General features: G+C 33.7%; 1 protein-coding gene across 3 annotated transcripts; it reads right to left on the reverse strand.

Moving 5' to 3' along the window:
• Positions 1 to 627: 627 nt before the first annotated feature.
• Positions 628 to 8754, reverse strand: LOC106718547 (troponin C, isoallergen Bla g 6.0301). Of its 3 annotated transcripts, XM_014512665.2 has the most exons (6): positions 8619 to 8754; positions 7599 to 7629; positions 2155 to 2298; positions 1942 to 2061; positions 1472 to 1603; positions 628 to 660 (listed from the first exon to the last, which is right to left on the reverse strand). In XM_014512665.2, exons 1-6 carry the CDS (start codon positions 8640 to 8642, stop codon positions 632 to 634), a joined length of 480 nt encoding a protein of 159 aa, XP_014368151.1. In that variant the 5' UTR covers positions 8643 to 8754; the 3' UTR covers positions 628 to 631. The 3 variants fall into 3 exon arrangements, with proteins under 3 accessions (XP_014368151.1, XP_014368152.1, XP_014368153.1); XM_014512666.2 differs by lacking the exons at positions 7599 to 7629; positions 8619 to 8754 and adding an exon at positions 2374 to 2558; XM_014512667.2 differs by lacking the exons at positions 7599 to 7629; positions 8619 to 8754 and adding an exon at positions 2389 to 2557.
• Positions 8755 to 12809: the final 4055 nt, after the last annotated feature.

The raw sequence follows: 12809 nt of genomic DNA on the forward strand, positions 1-12809 counted from the left end.
CTCTACACCAAATTCCATCGAGATCCATACAGCGGTTCTTGAGATACCTCCAAACAAACATCCATCCAGCCATTTAAACATTCGCATTTATAGTATTAGTAAGATAGACTCATACGATAGTAGTTTATGTTTTACTCTGTGAAATGCATACCATTGTAGTTTTTAGAGTAGCCCATATTTGTAATTCACTTAGGTGTCCTCTGAAGAGCTTAACTTAGTTTAACCAGTTATGATGTTTTCCATATTTTCTATTTATTTTTACATTCCACACTTTTTTCCGACCTCCTATAATCCAGTGATACGAGAATAGCCCCACCGAGCGTCGCCAACTCTGGGAGTTAAACAAGTCAATTCATCAAATAAAACACTACAATAGTATATTAAAAGTTTTATTAATAAGTAGATATAAACATTACTCAGCCACACACATCAATTAACGAGAGCAAATATTATTTTGTACAATACATACATAATACTTTTATATTAAATACAATATGTTGCTGCAGATTTAGTTATATGTTTTGGTGTCCAATGTTCCTCAAGCCTCGAAAAGTGGAAGTATTGAAATGTAAGAAGGTATCCTTAAGTTAAACCGTAAGTATAAATAAAGAGTAACGTTGATTTTTGGTGTTTATTCTCCGGTCATCATCTCCATGAACTCTGTAAAAAGTATAAAATGTAATGCTATTTGTGAAAATACCAGATGATTATATAAATACTGTTACTATGGTATTACTATGGTGTTACTATGGTATTAAACACAATTAGTTAGAATAGACTGAGTGAATGGCCACTATTGTATCTATAGCTGTTGCTTGTTTATTGGTTGGCTACTAAATTGTCGTTAGGCCCTTCCTACACTAGGCAACGTATATCTTCGAAACCCGGCGATTTAAGTTGCTAAACGACATACGCGATGCAATGTTGTACAGGTCATCAAAGCCAGTCGCTCACTACCTATTTGGTTAAGATCGTCGCGAGAAAATTTGTTGTGATTTTTAAGATAGCAGAGTTTTATACAGTTGACATTTTCTAAAGTCGTGACGATTCACGTCGATGATTTAACGTTGTGTATTACAGCGCCCATATTTCTATCTGTCATTGCCAAAGTCAGTTGTTCGCCACCTGCATATTTGTCAAGATTGTGGTGAGTAAAATCGCTGTAATTTTCAAGATGGTGGAGCACATCTATACAGTTGACATGTAGTCGCTGTACCTGTACTAACCGAATAGACAACTCGCGTCGACGATACAATTTTGTAGTCGAAGCGCGCGCAACGCGATTTTCGCGACGCAACCATACAATATTAGTTTCGATGATTTACGTTGCCTTGTGTGCGAAGGGCCTTAGAGAATACGGGGTCCGGTCGTCGAACAATATTGTTTGACATTAACTAAATTTTACAATTGGTTGAACATCAAGTAAAGTATAAGTAGCTTAGTTGATGTGGATCCATAAGAGTATAGTTACCATCGAAGTCAACGGTGCCGCTACCGTCGGTGTCAATCTCCTGGATAAGGCCGTCTAGCTCTTCGTCTGTGAGCTGCTCGTCTAGCTCGCGCAGGATCTCGCGCAGGCTCGATGTGGGAATGTATCCGTTGCCTGCAAAATTTTATTTTAAATTTTTTTGCTCGTAAATTGCTTTCTTATAGATGTCTCTAAACAACCTTTGTTGTCAAACGCTTTGGATTAAAAACGGAGTAAATAGAGATTAAAGGAGTATAACACTGCAATATGTAGTACATATATTGATAACGTTATTAACGAAAATCATGTGAGTTTATGGTCAAGAAGGCGCAACTAAAGAATTTACATTTGATATAAAGTAATATCAAGATCTCTTCAATTTAGTTATACGATATAATAGATCTAGATAATAATAGATATTTGAATTGGAAACTTTTTTAAATGTAATTTAAACATAATGTAAATTGTCTTACCTTCCTTGTCGTATAACCTAAATGCTTCGCGGAGCTCTTTTTGCATGGCTTCTGCATCCTCTTCAACAATGAACTTGGCAGCCAAAGTTACGAACTCGGGAAACTCTAGACGGCCAGATTCTGATAGCAAACAAAATTATTATGTTATTGTTTTTTTTTTTATATTTGTGAGGAACGGCACAAGTTCAAACTCACATAAATGTGAATACTTACTGTCGGCATCGACTTCCTCGATGAGTTCTTCAAGGATTTTTTTGTTAAAGGGCTGCCCCATCATCCGGAGAATGTCCGCGACGAAGTCACATGGGATGCTGCCCGAGCGGTTGTGGTCGAAGCCGTCGAAGGCCTTGCGGAGGACTGGAACAAATAGCACAAAGTTAATACCACGTCGAGGTTACGCAATACGAATAAAATATACCGGAAAGTCAAGACCGTTGAACGTCGTACCCTCGATGTTCAGCATGCTCATGGTGGACGGAAATAAATTGAATAAATGCAGTTAACGAAACTTATAAATTTCTGATTTCAAATTTTCTAAGGACAATAGCGGTGCAGCGGTAGCAATAAAAACGGTCGCACTGGCCGCTCGACGGGTGAAGATGGGATTAGAACAGAGGTTCAATGCTCCGAAATGCAGTGCGAATAAGTTGTGCAACGCAGCTATTTCCGTGCAACAGGCGCGGCGAGCGCGGTGCACCGGCGCTGCGTGTGCGTGTAAATAGGACGCCGATAAATAATCAACGAAAACACGCACAAATACTGTAAATTACTGACACAAAATGCTTTTAATCACAATTTGATGTTAAATGTCAATATTAGTGTGTCAGGGGATGCAAAATTTTAAATGACCTATTCAATGGAAATACCGAATTTCGACCATTACACGATATTAGCATACGCACTAGTTGCATAAATATATTTTAGCCATTGTTCATTTGTTTATGAAAGCTCTTTATAGGGCATGCATTTAGTCTGCTTAGTTCCTAAGTGAACGCTAAGATTATATAGGTAGAATATGTATTTCTTATTAGCATGGCCTTAGTCTAAATACTCCTTCAATATTTATCCTCATTTTCTTTATCAACTTCTCCCTGAAGCTGAAAACACATTCGTTGCTTAAGAAATTTTGATGGATAATATTTGTCAATTTGCCAGAATGGACCGGTTCGCCCGATGCAATACCACACAGAAGACAGGCGTAAAGTGGAAGTAATGCCGCGTTTCGTCTGATGAGTGTAATGCCGGGTGTCTAATTTTAGGAAAGGGTGGGAAGCGGAAGAAGATTTGATGGAGGAGGGTGACTCATAAGAAAGGGACATATTCTCTTTCTGTGCGTCTTCTTTTTCGTCGATTAAAGGAAGGCAACGCATCTGCAATTGCGGATGTCTATGGGCAGCGGTCGCTACTGCATTTTAGCGAATTCAGGTGGCCGCTTGCTCGTTTGCCACCTTATAATCTCTCTTCTTTCTTTGTTTCGTTTCTTTTTATACAACTTAAAAATAAAGTATTTATTTCTATGATAGCGTTCATATTATTGAGTTCATCGCCTTCAAATTTTTGGCCTCAGTTGTAATTTTGTTTTGTCACGTGTGATGTCAATTAATCAGTACGGTAACTTCAAGATTTTTTACAATTAAAAACAAAAGTACTGCAGAATTTATGATAAATAAACATGGTGTTGCCGAAGATACCAAAGTGGTAAAATTCGCAAAGGCAACGCTTACTAGAAGGAACTAGTATAAAAAATTAATACAAAAGTACTACGTTTTTTATCTATACCTAGGGTTTTCTTAGCAACTCAATCTTTAGGATATGATGTGATTTACGATCTTAATAAACGATGGCGAGACAATTTATTATAGACGCTGACGATCGTGGACAGTTATAAAGTTTGATCTCGATTACCCCGACTCGGAGATTTGGGCGCGTGCGTCACTTTGTTTAAAAATAAAATGATATCAAATGTTGCTAACGAAAATAAACTCTTTCGAAGCTTTCCTGTGACGTGCGTAGACGATACAATGTTGAAATGTTCTTTCATCACAAAAATCTTTCTTTCTGAAGATTTTATTTAAATGCCATCTGGTATTCAGCACAATGTAACTTAATTTCGAAAGGTTCAAATCCTACAATCAAAAATAATAATTTAAAGATACCAAATAATAAAATTAGTTAACATTATGCATTGTTTTTCTAATTTGACATCTTCGATTATTTTTGTTCAAAAAAAGGCAAAGGTAATTTTTTATCCTGATTATATTATATCTCACATTACAGTTAAAATGATAGAAAAAGAATTTTTGAAATCGATTCAGTAGTTTTAAAGTTTATTCATAACATATAAGTTTTTAAAAAATATTCCTCTTTTCAAGATATGTTTATTACAAATTATCTAGAAGTGTTTAAATATTTAGCCGAAATAATCTTACATTAGGCGGATTATTATACAAAGAACTGGATGCATATAGGTCAAGTTAATAAAAGCTTGAAAATATGATTTTCCTTCATAAAACGTACACCTGTTACCGTAACTGAAAATAAAAATTTATTGGCCAATTAAATTCAACCCTGTGTACGAAGTAAAAATATCTGCATCTGATAAAAAAGATGTACGCTTGTGAACGCAGCTGTCCAATAGCAATTTGGCAAGGGGAATACTTTTATAAAATTCGTCTTTTATTTTCGCCTGGTTGGAGTTGTTAATTTTAATCGTCAACATCTTGGCAGACGCGTCAAAGATTCATGGGTTTTATTACTTTCTTTCTAGATTTTAGCTGTTTATTAATTATCTACCTACCATCGGGACATGGTACACGAAACGAGGACAAGATCAACGTCATTATCCGTTTTTTATTGAAATATATTTAACGCTTCTGATAATAGAACATATAACATAAAAAGATAAAGCGAGTGCCGAGATGCGAGTGCGATATTCCCGGTGCTAAACTTTCCATCGTTTAATTATTAATTTATGTAAAATTATTTTAGAACAAAATAAAAAAATAAGGACTAGGATAAAAGTATTTATCTTTTAGTATAAAAATAAAAATTTGCAGCTGTTCACCTTCCACTTGATGTTTAATACAACAAAGAAAATAATTCTACAGATCCGTAGTTATTTAAAATTAAAAATGCATAGTTGAGTAGATTTTGAAATTACTGGGTTTCCATCCCGTCATTTTCATATTTTAGCAAACTACATTTTGACGATTTGTTGTCGAACCACCGTTATAATATATGTACTATCGGGAGAATTCCGTCTTTCGCTTGAACATAGATAGGGGGTAGCTTTTAAATGTATCGAAACAAAAAAGGTCGGTCGGTGCTTTTTACTATCTCGCCGTTTCCGTAACTGCTACCTTATTGGTTATTTGTAAGGGAGGGTCGAAGTTTGTCTCGTTGCAAAAAACAAGACATTATTTCTAAAAGTAAAATACAGCGAACGGCCCTGACTGTACCTATACGAATTAATTCCATGGACCAGTACTTACTGATTGATACAAATTAAATGTCTCTTTATAGTATATATTTATAACATTATATTTTGGCGACGAGGTGATTAAGTTCGTGCTAATTAAAATAAATATCATCATTAATCAATTTACACTACGAATATTAAATTGAACTAGAATGCGTAGTGCATTTGGCGCCTCATTTATTCTTAATGTTTACATTTTCATTTGATTTATATTAAATACTTGGCTAACTAGAAATAGTGTACACGCGTCACACAACATGTTAATCATCATATCTGATAATTACATTAAAATATTGATTAAACACTTGTTCAAATAAATTTGCGTCTGTCTGCAACACGGACAGGCTTTATCAGATGCTATATGATGAATACTATTGATAAAAGTGTTATAAATTAGTAATTGAGTAACAAATATATAAAAAAAAAGCCACTTACTGAAGAAAAGATTCTGAAAACGTTGAGTCGAGACAAAATTAAAGTCCTTACTGTACCTAGAATAATCGCAGTAGAGTCAAAATGTATTGCTAGCCTTGTGAAGTCGCTGCGAAATACTGTATATTTCAGTATACATGTATACAGCTTGTCAATCAAAAATTGGATTGTTTAACGTAAACTGGAATAACTGGAGAATTTTCCCCGTGGTATTGAACTAAACAATGACGTATCCCGTGAGCTGACACTGCGGCCCGTTGGCTTCACTCCAAGCGTGTTACCACGCCACCGTTCGCCCAAACAACCTGCCCGCTGTTATGTTTCTGCTAATAACAAACAATCTTTAATCTTTGAACGTTAAATGTACCATTTTAATGCCAGGATTTTAATATAAATTATGAGCTATTATTAGCTAATAACTTTTGATGTAACTATAATTTTTATCCGTGAATATCGATTTCGTTGAAGCTTATAAATATGTATGTTTTCAGAACTGTTATTGAAACCGGATAGTTATTTCGTAACGCAACTATTTAATGTATCTAGTTTTAAATAGTGTTCTGTTCAATTTCATCTAATTATAATACATTTTTTCTTTTTACTGAGCAGTTCACATTTTCGCACATAGAATTGATAACATTAGTGATACAAAATTAACATATATTTGATTTTAATCCTTAAAATGTTTATTACATAGTTTTTGTTTAATACAGTAAATAAGCTTCAATAAGTTCAAAAGTTTGGAAGACAGACAGAAGACCGGCGTTAGTCCACGTTCCCTTCCCAACCTTTACTTAAAATGGGAAGAGGAAGTGAATTTGGCGGTGGAACGGACGCACAGGAATCGGAAATTTCCTCTTTTCGTGCGTTCGGAGCATCGGTGGCTTCGCTATTTCAGCGGAATCCAGGTGGCAGCTTGCTTGTTTGCCACCTGATAACGGATTTTTTTTTTTTCAGGTTTTAGGTATTCGTTAGAAATTATCATTAAAATTTTCGATATTTATGTTTTTTCTGAAGACCGTTTTCAAGATTTTTCCATTAAAATTCCTAGATTAAAATTAATAAGGAACTTCGTTCCAATAAATCTTTGGTCAACTACATCTAATATGTTACAATATCCACATAATATGTAAATTGCCACACCCCGCGATATGAATTTTTGTTCTATTCCTGTGAGAATAATTAAACCCACACAAGATTTGGTAGAACGAATTTATTATAAGAGGTTCCTGTCTGTTTAATTTATGAAGTCAAGCCTCATTGAGTTCTTGGAATGAGGCCAAATATGAGCTTGCGAATTTCCTATGACATCGTGATAACAACAAAAAAAAAATATAAATACATATATTGCTGCCTAAAATAAAGAAACGATAGGTAGCTTGTAAGTTCACATTCGTCATTCGTTTTACAAACCTAAAACAAGATTTTGTGCTCGAAATTGTTAAAAATATCTTAACAACTTTATCTGTATTAACAGATAAAAGGGTGAAAAGATACTCTTGGAAGGTAGAGTTAATGTTGCCAGGAAATCTTCTGCGTTGATTAGAAAGGTAAAATGATAATAAAATGTTCTAAAAATGTCATGTATCTTCAACTGACGAGTATTCGTATCTGAACTAAACTAAAACTGTATAGTAAGAAAGTTTTGTTATAGAATTAAAAACAACGTCGAACTCTTTTCAGGGTCTTACAACTTTGTACGAATTTTCAGATTGGTAAATATTGCTGTATCTATTTAATTACTCACCGGCAATTTGTTCTGGGGGCAGCTCATCGGCCTAAAAAATATAATAGAAATATATAGTAGTCCGTTTACATAAATAAAAATTGTTAGCACACACACTGTAAACTGATCTATATAGGTCATAGCACAAGTTTTTGGGGAGCAGGCGTGTTTCGAGACGCAATAAATTTGTTTTACGTGCAATTCAAACAAAAATAGATACCTCGGTATTGCAAGATTTCGGACTCGCCTCTACAGAGTATTTACAAGATCGTGTTAAAAAGTAATTACTCAATTAAAAACACAGACCAGAGGCATAAGACTTAAGAATAAAAAAAAACATTTTGTAAACAAAATAACGTATATATAGCATATTTAATCTAAATTATTATCATTATTTCTCGATGAGGTTACATAATATGTGGCGTGTTTTGTCCTTACTGTTATATTCTTATATAGTAGTTTAATATGAAAAGAAGAAAAAAAAAATAGTTTTTCAAATTAACTTCAATGTACTAATGAAGTGGTTTATGGTTGCAATTTTTTTTAAATATCTAATATTTCTTAATTAAAGTTCTCGATGTTTTGGAAATTTTTGCTTTAAAAATAATATACCTATAGTTGTTTACATTTAATTTTTAATTTAAGTAATACTATGATTTGTTATTTCCTAAGATAGCAATTAATAAGGTGTATTGAAACTCAATATATGTAAACATATTTTAAAAGAAATAAAAATGTTTTACAATTTCAGTATAAATAGTTAAAAAATTATTCAAGAATAATTATCAATTGCTTGGCATCTATTATACAACATCGTTTACAGTGTAATAAATAAATTTAGACATTTTTCGATGTAATTTAGAATTGTGTTGTTTACAGAAAAAAACTTTATTTTTCTTTACAAGAAAATGTTATTTTTTTTTTACTTTTATTTTTATTCCTATTATATCTTTTAATCCGTAAAACGAATATGCTTTAGATTTGAATTACTGAATATTAAAAAAGGAGATTATATGCAAACGAAAGTTGACAGACACCTACCCAGTCTTCTGTGTCCAGAACCATGTTTAATGTCACTAGTTAGCACTGTGAGACGCACAACACGACTGGCCAGCGGACTGCTGCTGCTAACGTTCAGGGTTATTTTCTGCTTCTTTACGAGAACGGATTTTCGGTTACTTTCATATAAAATAACGGACCGTGGGCGCGGGGCGGTGGGAAGGGGGTGGCGGGTACACGAGTCCTCATATTCCTGCGCAGACGCCGGCCAATCACGAGAGGCCCAAACGGCAGGATGCAAAGGTATTTTTAGTCAAAAACGTGGTCAGGCACAACGTAAACAAGCGAAGCGTGCGGTGCTGTAATCTCCGCCCGCCCTGCGTCCCCCGCCCACCGCCCGCCCTGAGCTTTCGCTGCGTCATTTATCGCGCGTGCTCGCTTTCAGACAGTTTTTCGTATAGCCGTTTATGATTTACATTTACTCTTGATGCTTGAAAAGAACAACATTTTTTACATAGCTGTAAAATGTTGATAATGACCAGAAAGTTATTGATTTTTATATTTATATGTACTATGAGCTTTGAGTTATTTCAGTAAGAAATGAAAAGTATTTTTGAATTACTACATGACCCAAAAATCACTATATGAAAGGTATATAGACTATCACTATATAGATCACTCATATATATTTGTTTTTGGTTTTTACAGAATAACTCGGCAATTAAATAAAAATTGATGTTTTGAAGTGGTGTTAGAGGTTTACCGTTCTTAATGAGCCATGTATGGAAAGCCACCTTTCATTTCATAATAATTATGTAAAACATGGTAAAAAATTCACTCTTAGGCACATTGTCACAAAGTCTTTGGTTGATTGTCTTGAAATCCCAACACTTGTGATGGTTACTGTAAAAAGAGTAGAGAGGCTCTTATAAGATATTTATTATTTTTATCTATCTTTATCAAAATGAAATAAAATCTGATGGCCTCGAATGAATTTTTCCGATTTAAACTTACTCAAAACTACATCAATAGTACGACTATGAAATATTATTCCCGGAAATACAAAGAAGTTGTTTATTTAAAAGTATTAACATATGTTTTCCGTTCACGTTATGTTTATAAAATAACCATACATTTGTTTTTGTTACAGACACCTTCAACATCCAGTCTCTCTATAGAATATACGTCACATACAATATATACACGTCTATAGAATACAGATCAAATGGAATGGCTGGCCAATATCGTGTCATTGTTAGCGGCTTAGAGAAATTTGTATCGATTTATACGGTATTTTTATGTGTATTACTTATTACTTCATTCTTACTTATTCTTATTACTTATTATATATTATTTATCAATTATTGTCTTGCACAATGCAACGAACAGAAAAGACGAAAGGGATCATCATAATCATCAGTTCAATATACGTCCCCACTTTGGGGCTCAACTACCCTAATTCAGGTGTTACTAGGCCATACTCAACTTTGATCGTTGTTCACATGTTTTCGATTGTAATGTACATATGTAAATCTAAAGATTATCGATTTACATATGTACATTACAGTCGAAAAAAACTCATTGGTACATGGCGATATTCGAACCCAGGACCTGCAGATTACAAATCAAGTGCTTAATAACCCCTGGGCCACCGACGAAAGGGATTGAGACGAGAAATAATGAGAGAGGATGAGTAGGTTGGAGGGAACGGGTAAAGGTACGAGTAACTAATTTATTCATCATTTCAGATAATAATAAATCAAACTCAACCACTCAAAGCTTTTAAGCTGTGGCATATATCATTTGTGAAGAACCATCAAAGCGCACGCACTCGCCCTTTACGAGTTTCTTAGTTGAAATACAACCTAATCTGTCCAAGACTACGCATTAATCTTTCGTTTCATACGTCATGCTGCGAATGTCGGAGAGGGGACTAGCCGGAAAATTGGCACCGGTTACGCCTTTAATGAAAAGCAATAACGTACTTATGGAAGACAGTTCAATGACCTCGTCCTTTTTGTTTTGTTTTTACAAAAATACAATAAACAGAAGATCATTCTTAGTCATTTGTCATTTGTTCTTGTTTTTTAGATTGTATCGTTAGAATGTATACTGTCTGTATTGCCAGTTACATTTATATGAATTCATAAATTTCTTTAAGCACTTTCTTTTACTTTTTTATTAATCAAAGTCAAGACGAATTATGTCGTTCACCTGATCTGTTTCGTATCTGAGATTAGCTTAATGTTGATGGCTTCTCTGCAGGGGAGGTATCTTTTTACAACGTGAAATCACTACCATTTTACGCATGTATCAAGTCTTTTATCTGTTTGTTTTTTAACCGACTTCAAATAGGAGGAGGAGGTGCGTTTATGCTTTCAATATTATTTTAAGTCAAATAAGTTTAATCTTAAGGACATGAGCCCGTACTCACAAATATTAGATTTTATGGAAAATTTCATATCGCGTATGGAAAAAAGTCAAGGAAAAAAATCTACAGCATGTGTTCCAGGGAAGCGTAGCTCTTAAAGATTTGTTTTTTTATTCGTGCCACTTAATGGTATATCAAACATAACAATGGGTGAGTGCCAACACAAACGTCAGAAGCTATAATTTATCCCAATTTTTACGAACATACCCAAATGATAGGAGATTCTCGACTGTTTGTTTTTTTACTCGCGTACTCAATTAAACAGATCATAAAATTATATAAATTCGTGGAAAATACACAACGACCATTTGTACGATTATCTTAAAATGTTGTATTTTTTTATTTACTACCATGCGAAATGTGGATGCAGCTGCATTTAATAAAGGATGGATATAAGATTTCATTTTGCAATGAATTTTTTATTTTTATTTTTTTATTTTGGTATTTAAGAGGCTTTGTCGCCATGCGACCATACCGCCCCATAAGCCTTCCAATTAATACACAATACATCTAATCATCTACATTGTTTCTTAAACATATGTCGGTCAACTTAAGGCAATAAAAATAAAACGAAAAATTCAAGGAGAAAAGATAGGAAGGATATGGCAGCACTTTTTACATCCTAATTTTTGGATTGCAGACAACAACTAACCACTGACAACAGCTTTAAATTTGCTCGCGCAAAGGCAAATCAATTTTTTTTTTTCAACATAACAATAACATAATATTAGATATAAACTGCAAAGTTTGCTTAAAAATACATACTTAAATACAACTACATAATATTATATAGCTCCTGATCTTGTAATTTAATACGTAATGATTTTACTGAGCGAACGTGTTATCTCTGGACACGAATTTAAACGCGTTATTTTATTAGAACGTCTGTTTCTTCCACTAACGAAAATAACTCTGTTGAGAATATAGTGGACCAAAAGTAGAACAAACTGAAGACATAATTTATAATATCTCCATTGATTAATATTTACATTGATACAGTTTGATTGATATATGTAATACGTTTATAACAACTGTTTAATCTTTTCTTTTTATATAAATAAAATAAATTAAAAAGTAGGGTAACTATAAAAACGACAACATGGCTGAAAATTTAAAATGCAAAGACGTTAAATGTTGTTGGACGATGTGATTTTTAAATTCGATTTCAAACCCATACATGTAAATAATATTTTGGGTCTGTTCCTAATTTCCTGACTTATGAGAATAATTTTTTCCAATTTAAGTTAAGGCGGTAAATATTGTCAATGTAAGTTACTTATCACTTGAAAGAGGAATACATCGTCGCGTCAGCGTATTTATTTGCATATATGTATTGTAAAATAAAAAACTGATCATTTTGTTTGGATAAAGTAATTTAGCTGTTACTATTAAACATCCTACTATCAAAAAAATATCAAAATTCTATCTACGAAGTGGGCGAAGTTGCCGATGTATGTATAATTTCCTTATCGTCATAAACGAAGAGTTTCTTAGAAAACACTATCTCAATCAGATGCCGAGTTTCTAGAATCTGGCAGACTTGGCGAACACAATAAAACAACATACCGCTGTACAGTCGAGCACGAAAGCATTTATTTCAAGTTAAAACATATTATTTTACAGCCGTGCACAATTCTGTAAACAAACGAGACAGGGCGTGGGCGGCGATGGGCGCGGGTAGTTTAGGAATACACCGGTCTCGCATATTTTCTTTCTAATCGATCTGTTTTTAACAAATCAACGAATGATAACGATTACTACAGCATATATACGATTATAACCAACTGACATCATAATAAGAC

The sequence above is a fragment of the Papilio machaon genome, chromosome 4, assembly GCF_912999745.1.
Source record: "Papilio machaon chromosome 4, ilPapMach1.1, whole genome shotgun sequence".
Taxonomy (NCBI): domain Eukaryota; kingdom Metazoa; phylum Arthropoda; class Insecta; order Lepidoptera; family Papilionidae; genus Papilio; species Papilio machaon.